Source organism: Maniola hyperantus, chromosome 12 (genome assembly GCF_902806685.2).
Source record: "Maniola hyperantus chromosome 12, iAphHyp1.2, whole genome shotgun sequence".
NCBI lineage: Eukaryota > Metazoa > Arthropoda > Insecta > Lepidoptera > Nymphalidae > Maniola > Maniola hyperantus.
In genome coordinates this window covers 4,738,469-4,761,037 of record NC_048547.1, presented here as the reverse complement: position 1 = coordinate 4,761,037, position 22,569 = coordinate 4,738,469, and the positions used below count along the sequence as shown (strand labels likewise).

The following is a 22,569-nucleotide window of genomic DNA, read 5'->3' as shown; positions in this document are numbered from 1 at the left end:
TACAAGAATAGGTAATTATATCAAGTCAACAACGTTAACCCAGCAACAGCTATGAACTTTGGCTGTTTACATAACTATTTCGATAAAAAAAATAAAAAGATCGTAACTCTAAACTCTTTAACGCTTCTAATGTCATCATGAAGATAAATTTTACTTTAGTGGGTAGTAATAAAATTTACTTATTTATTTTAATTTAATCGACTACTTACGCAAATCAAAATCACACTGTTTGCTATGTTATTCAGCTATTTAGCTTTATAAGTATTACTTGTAAATAAGTAAAGAAATTAATTTTATTATCGAAGCAGATACTCGCGTAATCTCTGAACTTTCGTGGAAATTGACCTCATTATTATAGTATGAGAGTTAAAGGTATTTTTAGAAGAACAACATTTACACTATTTTGGTGCTAGTCATCTGAAGTTTAAACGATCTTTTGTAAAATCGACGATAATTGTGTAGTTAGTGCAAAATATGAACTAAGCCATCGATATTATGAACGATATTATTGTCAATGTGAAAGAGTTTCTGTCTGTCTGCCTGCTAGCTTTTCATGGCTAAAATGAATTAAGTAATATTACTTAAGTCCTTAAGTGCATATCTATGTAAGTATCTCCTAAGTACGAAATTATATTTTCTGATACAAGTGTTTGTTTTGAAAAAAAGCAATCCTTCATATTATATAAGCCACGGAACTTCCACTTTGCGGAAATCCATGATATACAATGAACCAAAAGCTTAACTTGCTATCATCTGCTGAAACAGATCAAATCTGTATTGTGCAGTTGTTTAGACTTCCCGGCCACCGAGAGAGGTGTTAATGGACAGAAATCCCACATAATCAATCCCCAAAGATCGGGTAAGGAGGATTGTCGTCGTCGTCGTCGTCGTTGCCCCCCCCCCCCCCCCCCCCCCCCCCGTTAACAAAAAAATAGATGTGCCTCAGAATCTATTATAGCGTGCGCAATCGCCGCAATCTCTTATCTTCGCGAGATTTACCTACTCTTATACTATTTGTCATAATGATGAGTTGAGTCTTAAAAGATCTTTTAAATAAGTGGGTACATAATACATGGACTCACTCTCAGTTTGCAGTCAGTTTTCCACGAGGTTGGATCAGTTACTACAAATTTTCAAGCGGGATTTTACCAAGTGTTGTTATAATAGCTGGATACTCTACAAGGTATGTTATCAGGTTAAAAATTTAAGTATAAATAAAAAAAATATAGTTATAAATTGATATGGAAAAGAGGTGCCTAGATTACTATTTTTAACAGACTTCAAAAAAAGGAGGAGGTTCTCAATTCGTCGGAATCTTTTTTTTATTTTTTTTTATTTTTTATGTATGTTCCCCGATTACTCGAAGACGCCTTGACCGATTTAGAAAATTCTTTTTTTGTTTGAAAGGGTATACTTCAAAGTTGGTCCCATTTAAATTTGGTGAAGATCTGATGAACATCTTCGAAGATAGATACTGGAACTCCTCAACGGATAAGAGTAAATTGCTCGCGATCAGTATAATAGCTTAGTAAACAGTAGATTTTTAACCAGTCATAGCATAATTCCATGGGACCTCTAAAAATTGTGAAATAAATTTTTTTTACAAAAAAAATAAAAACGGACTTCGATACACAAACACTAAAAATTGAAAAATAATTTAGTTTATTACCGAATATATTATGTATACCTACAAGAGTTAATATAGTTCCATAATAATATTTTTTGGGGTCGGTGTCACGGTTTGGGACTGTCAAAAAGGAGGTGGTTCTTTTTTCTACATCGATTTTTTCGAGGTTTCTGGACCGATTTGCAATTTTTTTTTAAATCAACAAAAAAAGTTTTCGTGGTGGTCACATAAAAAATTCTGGATTCAACTCCTTAATCCTGATGCTGCAGGGTTACTGCCCGCCTGAGTTATCAAGATTCAGGAAGTGTTCATAGTGAATTCATATTGTAGGTACCAAGCAACGACTTTATTCTCAGACTTCAAGTCTCAACTCCTCAACCCTGATGATGTAGGGTACAGCACTCCTAAACTATAATGTTTCAGTAACTGCGGATGATGCAAAATTATTTTAGGTACCAAGCATAGGCTACATCATTGAACTTCGGATCCTAACTCCTCAATCCTGATGCTGCAAAGTACTGAAGTCCTAAATCGTGGGGATTTAAAAAAAATTAAAAAATTTGAATCGACTGTTAGGCGGAACGAAGTTCGCAGGGTCAGCTAGTACATAATATATTCGGTAATAAATTAAATTATTTTTCAATTTTTAGTGTTTGTACATTATATAATATTATACTTAATAGAATAGAAAAGGTTTTTTATATTCAAATAAAATATTTTACAAAATGTTTTGAATCGTCCAGCGATTCTACCGCCTGGTTTGGAATGCCCTGACAAGACAATTTATAATACTTATTGGTACCTACTTAATTAATTCGTGTAGCTGATTGAAAAATAATGACTAAAACAATTTTATTGTAAGCAATACCTACTACCTTTTTACCTATTACAATTAAATAAAAATAGCTTTATTTTTTCTCAATTATTTATTATAACTATGCTTAGTATATTACACTGTAGGTATATTTATTATACCAGCACGTAGACATCCTCTAAGAAAGGATTTTTGAAAATTCAACCCCTAAGGAGCTAAAATAGGGGTTTGAAATTCGTGTAGTCCACGCGGACGAAATTGCGGACATAAGCTAGATTTTTTATTAAAATCCAGAAAAATACGAAAATGCCTGCCTGTGGAATTTTTATCTGATATAACATTTAATCTCATAAGGAATAGTTTGTGCGACAATCACGAAGTGGCCCCATAATACAACTTCGTGATTGTCGCACAAATATATTATGTTAACGAACATTTAACGGCCAAGCCATACTTTTTTTTACCAAGACGTTGGAATTATAGAATCAGGGCTTATAAGTACAGTTATTTGTTATTTATTATTATAATTTATAAATGTAATCAGTCAAGAGCATTTAAGAGCTATATACTTTGGACTTGGGACAAGCCCTATAGGCAGCACAAATCGAAGCTCAGCTAGGGGCTATTGGCTCTACTAGAGATCTTATAACTTTTTAACAGTGAAAGCATTATAAACTTGTGAGTCATGGCAACCTTTACTTGAAATGTTTTTGGTGGGATTTCATTTATTTTTTCAGAATTGTTTTGTGTGTTTTTTGTTAGTAGGTATTATGACAGCACATCAGCTATTCCCTTTCGAGCCATATACAGTATGGGGCCACGAGAGTCGCTGTGAACTAAATTTAGGAAAGTTAAAATTATGACAGTGCATAATCAATATATTTTTGAAAATTTATTGTACCTACGTAGGATAAAAATATAAATAAATTTAAAAAAAAAGTGACTGTCATAATGTTAATACTAGAAATAAAAATAAACTTGTAATGCTCGCCTCTAGGCTCAGTAAAGTTAGCAATTCATTTGCTCGTAATTCCATACGTTTTTATAATAAGCTTCCAGAAGACATATTGGAGATGTCTCTCAACAAGTTCAAAGTTTTCATAAAACGTAAACTAATTAAAAACTCTTATTACAATGTAAAGGATTATTTAAATGATAAGCAAGCTTGGGAATGAGTTGCTTAACGGCTTTGTGATAGTTCTAATAAGTTTCAATAATTTTGTAAAGTAGTGATAATAAAAAGAATACCCGGCAGAGTTTTGTGGGCTCTTCTCAGACCTGGGCGCGTTTGGAACCCTCGTAGCTTTAGTTTTAAGTTTGCGTAATAATTATCACCACTATATCTTACAAATCCAACATCTGACCATCAAAAAGAGTAATTTATTACCTATTTTGAATAAATCATTTGACTTTGACTTTGACTTTTTCATGGCACTGACCTGACGTGATAAGCGGTAAATCAATGCGGTACCTAGTTAGTTTTTAGCCAAGGTTTTTAGCCCATTGCTTTGATACTACTAAAATGTCAGAGCCCTCCTTCCTGTGAAACTCTTTTACAGACCATATTGAATACGTTATACCAGTACCCTTCCCCTACCAAGGCACCAAAGACTAATAATAATTATTGTGGTCTGCTATATTATAAGTACTTAAGGGGACTCAGTTCAGTGCTTTCTTCATACAAACGTAGGAGGGAAATTACAACAATATTCGATATTGTACGCACAAAACTAAGAATTATATCGATTTATCTTGTCATTATCTAGGTTTATTGATATATAAAACATTGAAAAAAACATTGAAAAAAACATTGATTTAAAAGTTACGAGGCTCAAAAGATTCCTATTTTAACACTAAATTAATGACAACTTTGGGTGTAAATAAATAAGATTAGGGATATGAAAATTCTAAAACAATTTATCATTAGACGTAGTTTTTTTATTCATTAGTTGAAATAACTTTACTTTGCAAACATAAATTCAGCAGTTTTTTCTCAAAAATACTTTTCCTAAACCCTTTTCGCGCGCTTGATTTCAGTGAAAATCGTCGTGCCTCTCAACTTTCTCATACAATGTCAAGTGAAAAGCAAACATGTTACCCACGTGCGCTGCCAATTTTGGTCGAGCGTCCTGCGTCACCTTAAGTGGTATCTTACTTACTTTGATGATTGATTACTAGACAATTTACGGGAATCGGATTTTTTTTACATAGGTATTCCTTTATTATGTACTAGATGATGCCCGCGACGTCGTCCGCGTGGATGTAAGTTTTTAAAAATCCTGTGGGAACTCTTTAATATTCCGGAATAAAAGTATGTCCTTCCCCAGGATGTAAGCTAACTCCTTACCTGTTGATGGGCCGTGAAAAGCTTAGAATAGGTAAAAAGCTATTGTGACAATTGATACTTGATACGTTTAATAAGTCTGCCAAGGACATCTTATCCTGAAAACTTCAGCATTCTAGCGACAAACTTTATAGATATGCTTCCCCCATATGAAGGGGTAGAGGGGCAAAATTTCCGATTTCTTAATTATTTTCCTATTGTTTATGTGCAAATCCAAGCCTATTAGCCTAGTATACCAAACTTCAATCTTCTAGGTCTTCAGCAAGTACCCTTGAATGGAGTATTATAAGTCTACTAGCTGATGCCCGCGACTTCGTCCGCGTAAAATTAGGTTTGTTAAAAATCCCGTGGGAACTCTTTGATTTTTCGGGATAAAAAGTAGCCTATGTCACTTTCCAGGTCTTTATCTATACCCATGCAAAAAATCAAGTCAATCCATTGCTCCGTTGCGAGGGGATTAAAGTACAAACCAACAAACAAACACACTTTCGCATTTGTAATAAGGGTAGGGCCTAGAATGTTTGATAAGAGATTTTGAATTATGATGATCATCAGTGAGTCACGAAATCGACGTATTTCGGGTATCAATAAATCTGAAACCATAAAAGCTAGATAATTGATACTTAGTATGTTTAATAAGTTTGCTAAGGACACCTTATCCTGAAAATTTCAGCTTTCTAGCGTCATCCAGACCAAAGCTATGACGGTCTAAAAATGCGACGAAACGCTTCCAGAAAAGGTACGTAGTGCCCCGTCCTTTAGTTTGGCTTGTTTTGGCGGAGGCACTGCCGTGCCCCCTGGTGTGAAAGGAAAATACGTGAAGGTATTTTACCTTGTCCTCCATGTTTTATTGAGTTGACATGTTGATGTGAAAACAAAAGAGAATTGACAATACTAAAGAATATGATATTAGGTATTATACAATTTAAGGCTCCCCCACACAGCCGCGTTATTATCGGTCGATAATATCGCATGCGTAATTGCGATAATACGCCCTACTTCCATTGCGGCGTTATTATCGCAGCAGTGTGTAACTACATGACCATCCTAATACAAAATGTACTGAAAACAGATATCGCAATAACGCATGCGATATTATCGACCGATAATAACGCGGCTGTGTGGGGGAGCCTTTATATCTAACTAAAAAGTAATCATAGTAATAGCATAGCAAGTAGGAAATTCAAAATAGTATGTAGGTTGTATAATAAGGGCATAAAACAAGTCATTTTATCCGAGACGTTTATCTACCGATTTTAGTATCATGTTATGCATGTACCTACTTATCTTAGTTTAATAGGCTATACTTATTACTTCTTAATCTAGCCTAGTCTAGCCCAAGCGATGTAAGCAAAAAATGAAACTTTGAAATTAATAACGTAGTTTTTTAGCACATGAGTTCCTTATGCTCTTAGAAGTATTTTATCCCAACCCCTAAAATGCCAGCTTCCCCCTTCGCTTATTAAATGTCTCCCGTCCCGGACCATGATTTTTATATTCACCGCAATATTTACTTAGACATTTTTTACGGACTATACCTACCACCTAATGAATGAGGAACACACGTGCCCGAAAACAAAACTGTGTTAATTTATTTAAAAAATTTATTCGCCATTCGCGTTCTAGTCTTACTTACATTGTGAAAATATTAAAATTTTGTTATGTATCATAAATTCTTGGTTAAACGTATATAATTTTTTAATAGGTAGAAACTAAAACATTTCTCCTAAAAGGTTTAATTTATCTAAATAGACTTAAAATAAAAGATAAAAATACGTTTTATTTAAACGAATAAATACAGTAATATTTTGCTCATTAAATTGAATTTCGCGGGTCAACGATTTAACCATAGACTACTGATATATTTTTTAGGGCTACAGCAGAACGAAAACAAAATATTTTGGCCAATAGCGACTAGCCTAGAGTAGTGTTGTGCCGTTTCGGACGAAACCTGATTGGCCGATAGCATGCCGATAGCACCGGCTCAATAGCGCCATCCCGAGCTTATAAATAAGATTGCGAAGCAGCGCTGGACCTCTTTTCCACAGTAATAGGTCGAGGGTATATTTGTCGTGTTATTTAAGTGAGCTAACTCTAAATTCAGAATGCCGGAAACCTCAAAAGTAAATGGATATGCTAAAACAAATGGCCACAGTTATGATATGGAAGATGGATCTGTGTTCTTGTTCACGTCGGAATCTGTCGGCGAGGGTCATCCAGGTTAGTGTTTCATGAGTAAGACAGGAACCGTATCATATTTATGAAAGATGGCCGCTCACAACATGTGCGCAGATTTTACATCAATACAAAACGTTTTGTTTACGTTATCAATACTCGCTGGTTCAAAAAACCAAATGTTGTGATCTTCTGACATGAGGCTTCCCTTCCTTCTTTGTTGTGATACCTTATGTTTTGTTACATCATAATTCGTGAATAAGCCGCGATCAGTTAGAAATTCCTCAAACACGTGGTTACAAATGATTGCAGAATGCTGATGCAAATGTGGATTTTTGTGTGCAATAAACTGATTGTAAATATGTGTTCCAGATAAAATGTGCGATCAAATAAGTGACGCTATTCTTGATGCGCATTTAACACAGGACCCAGATGCAAAAGTTGCATGTGGTGAGTACAAACTACACGTTAGCACCTTCAATGAGACATGTAGTGCTATGGATCAATAGTAACAAGTTGTCTCATCCACAGAAACCGTAACAAAAACTGGAATGATCCTGTTGTGCGGTGAAATAACATCTAAAGCAAACGTTGACTATCAAAAAGTTGTCAGAGAGACTGTCAAACATATTGGCTATGATGATTCCTCCAAAGGTAAGCTTAGAGATTAAACTACATTATTGCCCCAGCATTGGCTCCTAGCCAGACTAGAATAATTAGAAGTGTTCAAAATTTATATTTGACCTCCATGTTGTATTACAGTTTGAATAATTATTTCGTATACATTAGGTTTTGATTGGCGGTCACTAAATTTGTTAGTGGCTATTGAAGAACAAAGTCCTAACATAGCCGAGGGGGTGTATGCAAACCGAGAAGAAATTGATATAGGGGCAGGAGATCAGGTACCAATTTAAATTGCCTGTTGCACGACAAAAATGGGTCATTATAAAAATATACTGGGTATTTCAAACTTTAATTCGTATCATCAATTCCTCTAATCATTAAGATTGCATGTTGGGAAAACCAGTTACATAAAAACTTCATTTTATCTGGAAATTATACTTTGGTCCATACTTTGGCGCATTCTAAACAAAATATAATATAAATAATAACGTGTAAATGTATGATACCTTTATCAGCCGTTATCAGGTTTTGAAGTCTGGAATGTAAACCGAATAATAAGTTAATATAATTCAGAAAAGAAATGTTTTAATTATTTGGTTGAATGAGTAAACTTATATTATTATAAAGTAGCTTATGCCTGTATTGCAACTTGCGTATCACCTAATGTTGATGCTAATGTCAGGAACAATGCAAGTGTATAAAGTTTCAACTTGATTAGATGAATGGATTCACATAGGTAACACGAACCAACATCAATTTTAACCAACTTCAAAAAAGGAAGTTATTATAATATAGGTACATAATACAGTAAAAATCTGTTGAACCACATCAAAGATGCCACAATTATTAGGTTAAGTCACAACCAGTGTAATCTCTTGCTACATACAGCCAGGACTCAGTCATTGGATCATTATAACCGATATGTCATTACAAATAGAATAGAATAGAAATATTTTTATTCAAATACAAGTACTACAATTGTTAGATGCATCTACCACTGGTTCGGAATACCTTTCCTACCGAGAAGAACCTGCAGGAAACTCTGCAGTTGCTCTTTTTACAATATTGTATGATACAAACAATGTAAACTATTTGGATTGTATATGAATAAGTTTATCAAATATTGTAAAAAAGCTAATATTTAAGTGAGTTTTTCAACAAAAGTTTCCACAAGTGTTTAATGTTATGGCAAAAGTTGAAATTATCTACGTTTTAGGCACCACCTTCACTTGTGGTTAAATAATATTCTCAAAAGAAATCAGACAATGCCCATTCAAGTATGAACATTCTGGTGACAGAAGGGCTGGCTCATTTTTTGCGCAACGGATCAGCCTGGCTGTCCAGCGCGGAAATGCAGCCAGTATTCTTGACACCATTCCACGCGGTCATGATTTATATAGTAATTAGATAAGGCTAGCTAAAAAAAAAATGTGAAATAAAATTTTACATGATTAAAAAAAAATCCAAATTCAACCATCCAACCAAAAAAGTTCGAAAACAGTTTCCGCATTTCAAAAATATTAGCTATAAAAAATGCCAATATTGTGAGGTTAGGTTCAGCTCGAAAGTAAAAAGGGTATTATTTATAGGCTTAATAAAACAGTCAGTGTGGCTAATTCCGTTGCACAGTGTTTCATTTGACCAAAAAAATTTCCCTCTTCTGTTTTCAGTATTAATCGATTAAGGGATGCATTTTAAATGCACGAGTAGAACACCCACGTGTCAATTTCAAATACTTTTTTTTATAAAAAATGTTAAAGTTTGAGTGACCTTTTCATGAAAAAAAATTAAAAATATTCCAGAAACTTAACTATCCAAGATATTTATTTCAGATAATTATAGGCTGATGAAACATCATTGGGCGCATTTTTTTCAATTACTAATTTCGGAAAATTACCTCTGGATACCGAGTAATTTATTTTTTTCAGATTTTCGTTTTTATTTTTTTTCTCCTTAAAAACTCAAAAGTGGGACTTGTGACTAGCACTGTAAGATAGCTCTTAATAAGGCCTATCACTGATAAAAAAACCACGTTCCACTATTGCGGCCCTTGGGAGGAATATATCATTTTATTCTAAGGTCAAATAATACAACATAGGGTTGTCGCTAAAGGTTAACTTCTTTTTGTATGAATAAATATTGATATGAATAAATAAGCTGTCGAGAAATAACGGGCAGTCTTCATCATCATACGATGGATCATCATCATCATCATCATTGATAATATAAGTAGGTAAAATTAAATTTTTTCTTCAGATATTCTAGAGGAAACTTGTGATGTTTGAAATTTAACATTAATTTGTAGGTTGAAAATGCTATCTCTACCTCAACTGACGTTACTGGACCTCTATATGCACAGTTTAACCGGTGATGTTGTAAATGCGTTAAGTTACTTTATTCCTTCAAGACCTGGACCTTTTTATATGGAACAGCATTTAAATTGCCACGGACCTTTTCCGATATAATATGATACTGAAATATCAATGAAAAAGCACTAAAATATGCAATAACGCTATGAAAATAGCTTTATATGCATTTGCATATGCAAACATGCAAATGCATATATTTCGATGTTTAGTAGTTAGGTTCTAAATGAGATAAAATATTGTAATATCGGAAAAATATAGTCCAAAAATAAAGCGAGAAAAGGTCAAATAGAGTGACAACCCTAACACAATTTTTTGAAGTGTAATTACTCCCAAAGGCCGCAATAGTGGAACGTGGGTTTTTTATCAGTGATAGGCCTTATTAAGAGCTATCTTTTAGTGCTAGTCACAAGTCCCACTTTTGAGTTTTTAAGGAGAAAAAAAATGAAAACGAAAATCTGAAAAAAATTAATTACTCGGTATCCAGAGGTGATTTTCCAAAATTAAAAAGTGGAAAACATGCGCCTAAAGATGTTTCATCAGCCTAAAATCATCGGAAATAAATATCTTGGATAGTTAAGTTTCAGGAATATTTTTAATTTTTTTTCATGAAAAGGTCACTCAAACTTTAACATTTTTTATAAAAAAAAGTATTTGAAATTGACACGTGGGTGTTCTACTCGTGCATTTAAAATGCATCCCTTAATCGATTAATACTGAAAACAGAAGAGGGAAATTTTTTTGGTCAAATGAAACACTGTGCGTTGTACACAATATCTAAACTAAACTAAAATGGCACGTCTAAATCTATTGCTATCCCTCTCATAATTTTACTTGCTGAAAAGGATAGCACTAGATTTAGAGCTGTTAATTTCGTTTAGTTTAAAGATTGTGTAAAAGAGAATCGGACCCATTTTCAGATTTTTTAATCCTAAAACAAATATTCATGAGACTTATTGAGTAAATATGTTTTTATTTAAGCATTAATAAATTTAAGGTACAATGCTTCTTGTGAGAGTACTGTCCATGGGCATACTCCTTTCACTTAATGAGAAATTTAAACTTTGGTGTCACATCTTTTTTATAATAAAAATCATCATCAAATGCATGTTTGGGTCTAGGGTTTGATTACAAGACATGCAGTGTGATGCTGGCCCTGGACCAACAGTCGCCAAACATTGCTGCTGGGGTGCATGAGAACAGGAATGAAGATGAAGTTGGGGCTGGCGATCAGGTGGGTGACACTGCTGATGATTGGGCACGGTTTATACAGAGGTGATGTGGAGTGAACACATCTTATTCATACAAAGGCAATATGGTATTGGCACAACCAAGTGTCAACACCTATGACGCAGTGGTAAACGCTGTGGTCTTGTTAGTAGGAGGTCCCAGGTTCGATTCCCGGAAGGGGTATGGAATTAATTAATTTCCAAATTTCTGGTCTGGACTGGTGGCCTGGCTAGTTACCACCCTACCAGCAAAGCCGTACCGCCAAGCGATTAAGCGTTCCGGTACGATGCCGTGTAGAAACCAAAGGGTTTAATTAAAACTGCCATACCTTTTCCAAGTTAGCCCGCTTCCATCTTTTTTTTTTTGTTTTTTATTGATCACGTAAATTTCAATAATACATTTTAAAATAAACAGTTCGCCATCCTCTAGAAACTGTTAAAGTTTATGTGAGGATGGCGAGTTCGCGTTATACAAATTTAATAAAATCTAGGTAAAAAACTGTTATAAAAATTAAAAGCTGTTAATTAGTGCATATTTGTACATACAAAATATCGTTACATGAAACACTTCCTAGACCTAGACTAGGCATCCAAAGAGGCACCTAGATCCAGGAAGTGCCTCTTACAATTTCTTATAAAAATCTTAGACTGCATCATCACTTACCACCAGGTGAGATAGCAGACAAGAGCTAACTTGTATCTGAATAAAATAAAAAAACGTAAAATAATCTATGGAGAACGTCTCTGCCACTTGTGTATGAACTGCAAAATTTGGGTTCTCGCCATATCAGTCAAAAACATTCACATATCAGTCAAAAAGCAAATTGCATTGATCACATTCTGTGCAATCTGTTGCACCAATACATACATAGAAAATGCAAATCTTCACAAATAAAATTAATATTTGATATAGTTGTTCAATTTGGCCGATTCTCTTGTACAAAATCTCTAAACTAAACTAAACTAACAGGTCTAAATCTAGTGCTATCCTTTTCCGCCAGCAACATTATGAAAGGGATAGCAATAGATTTAGACGTGCCGTTTTAGTTTAGTTTAGAGATTGTGTACAACAGAATTAGCCACACTCTTTTAGATTCCAAGTCATTGTTAAGTTCAAGGTATGTCAGATAGCACAAAATAAATATTAATATTATCTGATAACTACCACAAAGATAATAAATGAATAATTCAAAGAGAAGTTTGTAAAAATTATAATAATTATTGGCAACTTGCATAGTATATGGGCTAAAACTAGATAATAAAAATGACATTGATTTTGCTGATACTAAAACAACTGCTGATTGTTCTGCTGCTGCTGACTAAATGATATTTATTGATCAATATTTAAAAGCATTTGTGCATGCACATCATGGGATCAATCCTTTAACTATAATAAGTAGTATTTTAATATGTTAACAAGAAAAAGAGGGATATCATATCATTTTCCAACAAGTTAAAATCGACAAGATGTGATAACTTAGATATCTGCAAGATCTTTTTCGTCATAAATAAAATTGAAACCAGCAAAGTAGAAAATAATAATAAATGCACTATGAACGCGAGCGCAGCGAGTGATTTGTTTTTATAATTTATATAGAATAAGTGCTGCATCTAATATTTATCTCGAATGTGGAAATCAAATCTAAAATGGATAAAATGAGTGCGAATTTTTTCCAATTTTTACGTAAAATAGAAAGCTGAAAGGATAGTATTTCAGCCAATCAGCAGGTTATCAATCATTGTTGTGATTGGCAGAATTTATAGTATTTTTTGCTTCAACTTGCTTTTGTTTACTTCCCTAGGGTTTGATGTTTGGCTATGCCACAGATGAGACAGAGGAGTGCATGCCACTCACAGTGGTGCTGGCTCACAGGCTTAACCAAAAGATCGCAGAACTCAGACGGAATGGCGAATTTTGGTGGGCGCGCCCTGACTCCAAGACACAGGTAAAAAAATGATTTTGGGTCACATATTCAGTTCTTAAAATATAGACGTTTTTTCCAAACTTTACAATTTTTGTGACTTAAATAAAGATAAAAATGTACATGTTCTTAATGCAAACTAACTATGAAACCGATATTTATTCTAAAGTACTGGAAAAAGAGAAGATATTGCCATTTGTTTACCATTTATATCAGTTAAGGAAAAATAGATTGTGTATTATTTACTCCTAATATTCCAGAAAGAGTTAGGCAAAGAGTATATTTTCTTTCACTTAACTTAATTATTCAAACCAATGTATTTAAAAATTGTTAACAAATACAGCGTCAAACGCATACAAATGAAAAATGATTGTTTTAGGTGACTGCGGAGTACGTGTTCGCTGGTGGAGCGACCGTCCCGCAGCGCGTGCACACCGTCGTTGTCTCTGTTCAGCACTCCGAGAAAGTAAGACATCTTTTTTGAAGTAAATAGTAGATTGTACAATAAGGGCATAAAACTAGCCATTATAAACTATTTTAAAAATATTCTATTTTCAATGGAAAAAATAGAATGAAAGGTGTAATTTCTTTTAGGTATCCCTGGAGACTCTGCGTGATGAAATCAAATGCAGAGTTATAAAAGAAGTTATCCCTGCACAATACTTCGATGAGAGGACAGTTGTACACATCAATCCTTGCGGAGACTTCATCATTGGCGGGCCTCAAGTAAGCAAAATGCTTCTTCTTTATTACTTACTATATTATATTACAATTTATAACTAAGTGACGCTAATCATTCTGTCTCGCTCACACGCTATAATAATAAAAGTATAGTGTGTGTGAGGAGTATAATGTGGACTCAAGCTCATATCACACTTCCTATTACTATCAGTCGATCGTGACAATCCTTCCTCCGAGCGGGTGTTATTTTCGAAGCAGGGCCCAGTCGCACTAACCATTGTATCTTGGAACATGCACGTATGGTCTTCTTAACACTCCGTTAGCGCAATTCAGGATTAACAGTGAGATACCTGTGGCGCCATCTAGTAACACCGTTAAATTATTTTCGTCACAGACTGGCAACTTGTGATAGCTGTATGAAGCTTACGTATTGCGTGTAACTAGCGTTTCTAGTGTCTGTATGAGACCGCCAGTGTGAGAGGAAATTATTAAGGCTGTGGTCTGTAACACTGTTGTGTCCGGCGTGATGCCGTCGACGAAAGCTTGTTATGGTTTTTTTATTCCATTGCAAGAGAAATTACGCATGGTTGACTAGTTGCCCGGCAACTCGGTTGACCGTTAGAATCTGTAATTTATATGGAAGTCGCCGTGTGTATGCGAATGAAGTTGTGGCGTTTGCGTGCGTATAAACATGGCTTTAGCCCTTGACTGTGATCTCACCGGGTGGTAAATGATGATCCAGCCTAAACTGGAAGGGGTATGCCAGTTTTGCAGCACTATATAGTGGTCTCTCTCACACGTCTGATACGCTCGCTGAGCGCGTCAGGGGCGTGAGAGAGTCCATGCATTTCCATAAGAAGCATTCGCCGGCCGCATACAGCGTCTCGCTGGACGGCGTTTGTACAGACCACGACTTTACACCTCCATTTTCGATTCCACAGTCGGACGCGGGGCTGACGGGGCGCAAGATCATCGTGGACACGTACGGCGGCTGGGGCGCGCACGGCGGCGGCGCCTTCTCGGGCAAGGACTTCACCAAGGTGGACCGCTCGGCCGCCTACGCCGCGCGCTGGGTGGCCAAGTCGCTCGTGCGCGCCGGCCTCTGCCGCCGCTGCATGGTGCAGGTAAACTGGACATCCACTGGTGGGCGTAGGCTTCTCTGGTCCACTCAGCACTACGCACATTCACACGGATGTCTATGTGACTGTTGTGAATCGTGTGTTGTATTTAGTGAACCTACTGTTTCCTTTTACTTATGTGACTTGGTCCATGAGGGAGGCTCCATCGAGCCTCTTTACACCACCCTGTATATTGTCGGTCATCAGTAAATGTACCGTGAAGCGCACCCCACTTATATCCGCTATTCGCGGAAAGAAGTTAGTATAGCGCTCTCTCTGTTATGTATTATGTTAGAAGTCGCGAGCATAAGCTAGTTTTATTTATGATCCATATTGTTGCATATTTCCAGGTGGCGTACGCAATAGGTGTTGCCGAGCCGCTGTCCATAACCGTCTTCGACTACGGAACGTCGCACAAAACACAGCAAGAACTTCTTTCCATCGTAAAAAAGAACTTCGATCTCCGACCGGGAAAAATCGTCAAGTATGTTGATAACATTATTTTATACTTAAACTCTTCATTCTCTCACACCATTCTAACTCTGTCTGATAAAATTAATTATTACTTAAAACGTCCGTCTGCCCTTGAAACTAACGAAGACACCCACATCGGTTCTTCGAATGCGGGGCACCCCGTTCATTGGCACTTCAGCCCTGTTACTCTGGGTCTTCATCAGAAATGAAGAACCAGAGATTCGGAGATTCTCTATGATCACATAGAGCATAGCTCTTAAGTGACTGTGCTTACTTATGAGGCTCAAAGGAACTCTATTTGTATACAGCCACAGGGTGTAACCAGAACGCTAGCAAAAATTTAGCGTTATTGTTATACTACCTAAACACAATTCAATACCAATAACCATTTGCCTCATTTTGTAGTTTTAGTGATTTAATATTTTAAATCACTAAAACTACAAAGCGTGAAAAACTCGGGTCAATGCCCCGCCTACAACGCGGCATTGACTCCGTGTGGCCTCCTTACGCAACGTTCTTTGACCTCTAGCGTCAGTCAGATATTCCATTTGCAATATATCGTACACTTTTTAAAATTACAGGGTTTTTTTGTATTTTTTTCGCGTTTTTTTGTTGTATCATATCAGTAATGCCAGCGTTCTGGATACACCCTGTATATCATCACTGGCAACAAGAACTGTTCGCAGACCGGTCTTCAGGCACTGAGGAATTTTGGAGTAGCCTATACATGTACGTATGTTGTTTGCAGAGATCTGAACCTCCGAGCGCCGATATACCAGAAGACCAGCACATACGGGCACTTCGGGCGAGAGGGCTTCCCGTGGGAGAACCCCAAGCCGCTCGTGGATTGACTTGGGGCGTGAGCGCGTAGCACCATTGTAAATATTTCATCAGTAATTCGAACTTTGTACGTGTTTCCGTAGCGAGGTGAAACGCCCTCGCCGACTCTGTAGGAGTATAGATTATATTTGTTATTATAGGCTGAGAGCTGAGACGATTTGTACAAAGTGTTTTGCACGAGTCGAAAACTTCGTAAATGGATTCGGTAGGGAGACGTGTAGCATAATTTTATCTTCTCTAGTTTCGTATATTGAATAGAGGTTGGAAACGGTATTAGGTCCAGGGTTATTATAACAGTTTAGTAAAATTTTGAGGTGAATTTTAGACCGATATAAAACACTAAATGAATTGTCTACCAGCTCTTAGACCGCTATAACAGATCTCGCGAATGATACTATGTTGACCGTTTGACATTCATTTGCGCGATTCACTTTAATTGTTAAGTATTCGTTAAATTAGTTTGATAGGCGTAAGGGTGCCGTCATTTATGAATTTGAGTTAGTTCGGGGCAAGCGGCAGTCCTATAGGACAGTATACTGGCACACTCGGCAGTTAGTGACCGATGATTTCCTTGACCGAGCTACATGATTGCCATTATTTTAATGCATTTTTTAGTCAATTATTCGAACTATCTGAATTTATAATTAATAAATCTGTAAAATATTTAAAGACATTCTGTTATTATTGGATGTAAATATTCTCATTGATTTTGATGTATATGGTATTTTGATGTTAGAAAATTGACAGTATTTTTTGACATTTAGCGATACACGCGCAAGAGTCGCGACTTGTCATCTCGCACAAAGCTTTATTTTGGATGGGATAAAAGGTCGCGACCATCTAGACGTTGCTGAATGTCAAAATATTAAAAAAAGCGTGCAGGACTGCAGCTATTGAAGATATCAAACTTGAACAATGTAAATATGCATTTGGGCATTTCAGATCAATTTGACCTTAATAAATCGGTTGCTAGCTCTCATTATAGTATCCACAATTTTTCGCCGCAATGGCGGTCACAAATCATGTTTGCGTTAGTGACGTCAAGCATAAGCAATCGATAATAATGCCGTGGTGAGTGATTCACGCTCATGCACTTACTGCGATAGCAAATAACGTCAACGTCAATGTCAAAATTCGTTTGTGCAGAAAAGCGTGAATAGAATATATACCAATGAAATACAGACCTTATTGCTTAATGTTAAGATTTTAAACAAGAACAACAGAGTCCTGCTATCTTGCTCATAATTCGCGCGTACAAAACATGGCGCTTAGGCAACAACCAATAGCGGACGGACGCACACTGTGATTGGCTAAGATATTTTTGCGCTATTCAAAAATAAGATTTCTGTGCAGGTACAACTATGGTAAATCATTTATAGTTCATTGGTGCAGCAGCGAACTGTTTGGCTGCTATAAAAAATGTTATTATTTATTTTTATTCATTCACCAGCAAATGAATATACGAGTCGTCTAGTTTCAAAAGCCACTAAAATAAGTTTTGCTTATTTTTCACAAACTCATAAAAACTTCTCGTCGTTGATAAATGTTATAGACAATAATAATTTTTGTATGATATGAGCCCACAGAATATGGCACCACTTTAAAATCCCTTTTCCGCAACAAATCAGTTAAATAAACAAAAATATGGATGTTTTTTCTTTCATTTTAGCAGCTTATGAAACTCACTGCTGAAATAAGAGGAATTTGATAGTAATATGTCACTTTTTAGTGGATTTTGCAACTGACAAAATCTTAACAAAGGATGGTGTTATACAAGATATCGACAAGCACCAAGATCAACCAAAGTAAGAAAGTAGGTGAATGTAGCTTTTATTAAATCTCATAAAAATTCAGAATCAAGTAATTTCTTTTGATGGATAATATATTAAAAAATAATGATAAATCTGTTATAGGCATGAAATAAAAGGTTTTATTGTGTTTAATTATTATATATAAAAATGAAAGAATTTAAACGTGACAAATATTATCCGTAAATCCAGCTTCACACAAATCAGTCTCTTCTGACAATCTCAGAAAGTCTCCCGTTTCAGTGGTACTCATTCTCTCCATTACAGTTTTTAAAAAAATCAACTTTTCCAAATTTCTCCACTCATCTCCATAGTGCTTTTTAAGAAGTTTATCTACGTCTTGAATTTTGGCTTGTTTTATGAAAACACGGTTTGGCTGGATTACTTGGGGAGATATCATAGTGTTTTTTTTTGTTTTTTTTGTGATAGTCTTTTTTTCGCGTATTTCGTTTCTATATGTCTCTTCACCCTGTACTAAAATGTTTTCTGTTTTAGTTCTTGTAATAAAAAACCTTTTTGTTTTCATAAACTGAAAATGCCAAGACGTAGTGGGTTTAATGATGGACTTGTAACTTTTTTTCCAATCAAATACGGAAATTGATGCTAGATCTTTGCACATACCATTTTGTTCTAAGACAGCTGCATATTCGGATGGAGAGGTTATGACTTCTTTAGTTTTCAAGGTTTTCTCAATTCTGGCAAACAACCTGTCTGGAGGTATAAAGGAGTGACCTACAACAGGGAAGATTAGCTCTATTTTCTTGATATTTGTTGGGGCTTCTGTATACAGACATTTACCTAGCATAGCTATCATGCCTGTATTTTTGTTTTGTCCGGCGCAACCGTCGGATACTATTCGTAGAATTTTTATCTTATCTCCAAATTCAAAGTTTTTCAAGAAATCGTAAACTGCGCTAATTATCTCATTACTGCCTTTGCAGTGTGAAGTTTCATCCCAATAGTAGGAACGAATGTTATTTTTGTCCAGTTTTGCCTTTGAATTTCCCACAACAATGGCGATGTGGTAAAAGTTGATTTGACGACTGTAGTAGGCTGATTGGTCCGGAACTTTGGGCATTGCCTGGTTTTTTTGGCAATCGAAGGTAATGGTTTGAATAATTTCATTTTCTTCTTGCAATATTGCATAGAAGGCTTTGTATTTAAGGCGATGAATTCTTTTTTCGTCCATAAGTACATTTTTCTTGGAAGCGTCCTTCTCAGTTTTTATGCGTTCTAACAGTTCAATGCACGTTGAACATACGTCTGTCCTAGGATTTCCAAAGCCTATATTATATTTAGTATTAAAAACATGTCTGAAAAAGCTTTGTTTAACCCTCAAATCCTCGTCACGGGCAGCGTTATACATACGCCACATTTTACGTATTGACAAGCCTGAAGCAAGATATATTCTATTGATACTTTTCGAACGACAATAGTGACTCTCTTGTCCCTGAAAGGATTCAATGAACCATTCGACGGATATTCTTTTTGCTTCGTATTTTTCTCTCTTTCTGTCACCTCCACGCTTCTCTTCTGGCATTTCACCTCCGCTATTTAAAAATCTTTTCATTACGCCCTGTATTCGATCTTTCTTTATTATTAGTGCTCTCTTGAAAGTTTTTTGACATACCGGTATTTTGGTCCCATTTTTACTAAGTATAGTATACTTAATAGCAACTTTTCTTATGCTTCTGGGGTTTAATGACTTAGCTTCTGATATATTACAATATTTCAGTATAAAACAGTCTTGCTTCACTTTGGTATCACATTTATAGAAATTCTTATGAAATTTTCTTATTTCTTGACATGATAATTCAGTACATCGAAACGCCTTTTGTCCACACTGCGGAAACTGCGGCAAGCTTGAGGGTTTGTACCTAAAATAAAAAGTTCAGAAATAAACTTTGCTAATAATAAATAATTAATACTAACAGTTATTTTTTTAGACAATTTCAGGCTTAAAAAACTGTGATTATGAACTAAAAATAATCAACATTAACAAAAGTTAATTTAGGTACAGATAGGACAATAGGTCAATATTTTTTTGGTTATGGGTTCTGAGTTAACACATATCCACCAACTTCACGTAGGTACTTATCTTATCTGAATTTATCAAAAATAATTAAAATGACTACTCTTCAAACTACGCATCATCATACTAATATTATAAATGCGAAAGTGTGTTTGTTTGTGGTTTGTCCTTCAATCACGCCACAACGGAGCAACGGATTGACGTGATTTTTGGCATGGGTATAGTTGAGGACCTGGAGAATGACATAGGCTACTGTTTATCTCGGGAAATTGAGGAGTTCCCGCGGGAACAACAAAAAACTTAAACCACGCGGACGAAGTCGCGGGCATCAGCTAGTAACAAATAAACATACCTACAAAAGACATATGAAAGGAAACGTTAATATTTACATTAATAAAATAATACATGCTGCAGTTTTATGTTCCATAGTACCTACTGCATAATACCATTCTTGCTAATGTTGATGCTGATTTTTATGGATGAATCACGTACCGTTTTTCGCGTAGAATCTCACGTTTCCAGGTTGCTTTATTCACAGATCGTTTCCTTGTCTTTTTTGGATCACATTTTTTCACAAATTTCATTAAGTCCTCCATTTTTAATGCATAAAATCATTAAATTACCAAACACAGATCTACACCACACAACAAAAATCGCCATCTTGTTTGCATAGTTATGGTAAAGTCACGTGTTAAAAATGACGCACTACTATTGGACAGTCAGTTTCTAGGGCTTTTGAAAGCCACATGCAGTGTTGTAGTGGCTTTTGATCCCAATCGTGGACTTTAGAACTATTTTTGTTTGTGTTTCAGAGGGATTTGACACTAACTGAATGACTAAACTTGAAGTACGAACAAAACGCTTGCACATAACAATATAAGGTTGATTTTAGGATAAAATCGTTTTAGGGGCTTTTGAAACTAGACGACTCGACTCTGTCGACAAGTGACAACACTTTGCAAGCAATATTTAATAAAATAAAAAATGTTATGATAATAATTAGGTATATAAAAGAAAATCAATAATAATTTTAATACCCGAACTGCAGCGAGATATTGCGAATACTATTAGCTAGAAATTTGAAAGCTGCCATTTACATATCGATTTTTTTTATTAGTAAATTAATTTATGTCTCCAGTGTATTTTTGTTTTTAATCATCAATGGACTGCCAATCTCGAATTTTTGATTTTGAGTGAGCTTTGTGATATGCTAGTGCTATGACTTTCGGTAGAGTGAACTGCTGCTGCGGGCGCGTCACAGTGGAGCGAGTGCGAGAGAGACGCCGCGTCTCGCCCCCTCTCGCTCACTGCAAGCCAGCAGTGCGCGCGCAGGCGACTAAGGCGTCATAATATACACGGCCCATCTTGATTATAATTTGAGTTCAAAAAGTAGTAAGTTCTCAATTCGACTTTTTTTGTTACGCGATTGATTTTCATGATCCTTTTTTTTGTTTGGTAGGCCATACTTCAGAGGTGGTCTCATAGAATTGTAAATCAAATTCCGGTGTTTGGTCTGTGAGTCACTTTCATAAAACACGCAAAACTAACTCCTAATCTGTAGTCAGGTGTGGTGACGTAATTGCACAATTCTTGTTCATTTGTAATTATTATAATTTGAAAGCTTTAAAATAAGCTAAACGTAAAGATGCCGAACAGTATTTGTAAGATGGTTCCATCATTTTTGAGGTGTTTTGCTATGACGTTACACACTAAAATGTTACGTGATCAAGCGTTAATTAAAATCGCATTTAATTAATTTATAGAGCATTTTTAAACATAATATGTTCATGGTTGTCTTATTTGGACATTTTATGTTATTTTTAATGCATTTAATTTTTTGGAAACACCGTATCGCCCCTTGGCAAGACGAACATTAAGTTGGACTGTGTATAAGGCGCTTAAGCAGTCTAGTATAATTTGTAAGTGTCGATGTATTTTTCCCTGATCCCAAACGAGCGCCGCCTCGCGCGCACTGCGATTTGTGTTGTGTTTACGAAAAGGAATTAACGTGGAAAAGAGCCATTTTGAAAACACACCGACCCTACCGCAGCAATAGTCCATTGTGCATTTAATGAAATATATATTCTATAATGCATACATTTTGAGAAGTCGCTTGAAATACTTGTTCTGTGTCAACTGTCATGTAAAAAGTGCGGTTTAAAATCGGTACTTTTGACATGACATTTGACACAGAGCAAATATGGCATGTAAGTGGCAAGTGCGTTCTCAAAATGTCACTATATTTATTATGATTATGGTTCCGCCAGTGATAATAAGCGTTGTCGTGTAAACTATGGATTTATCAAAAGATTCTTCTAGGAATTCAATAGGGCGAAGTAGAGGTCATTTTTGTGATTATATTTTTCGACCTGTTGACTCTTAACTTCTGTGTATTTTCGACTTGTCTGAATGTGGAGTTTTAAACTATTAAACTGTGTTTCCCGGCACACTATCGGGAAATATGAAGTGTTATTTTATTTTTACGCACCCAATATTAAATTAATCGATATTTGTT

The 22,569-nt window shown here is 35.6% G+C and overlaps 1 protein-coding gene across 2 annotated transcripts; it reads left to right on the top strand.

Annotated features, from left to right (window-relative positions):
* Window positions 1–1,041: 1,041 nt before the first annotated feature.
* Sam-S (S-adenosylmethionine Synthetase) lies at window positions 1,042–22,520 on the top strand. Of its 2 annotated transcripts, none has more exons than XM_034974252.2 (11): window positions 1,042–1,183; window positions 6,658–7,005; window positions 7,333–7,410; window positions 7,492–7,614; window positions 7,750–7,862; window positions 12,982–13,125; window positions 13,481–13,567; window positions 13,696–13,827; window positions 14,724–14,906; window positions 15,251–15,384; window positions 16,123–22,520. In XM_034974252.2, the coding sequence occupies exons 2-11, from the start codon at window positions 6,891–6,893 to the stop codon at window positions 16,223–16,225; spliced, it is 1,212 nt and encodes a 403-aa protein (XP_034830143.1). In that variant the 5' UTR covers window positions 1,042–1,183; window positions 6,658–6,890; the 3' UTR covers window positions 16,226–22,520. The 2 variants fall into 2 exon arrangements, with proteins under 2 accessions (XP_034830143.1, XP_034830142.1); XM_034974251.2 differs by lacking the exon at window positions 7,750–7,862 and adding an exon at window positions 11,072–11,184 and having other exon boundaries at window positions 1,043–1,183.
* Window positions 22,521–22,569: the final 49 nt, after the last annotated feature.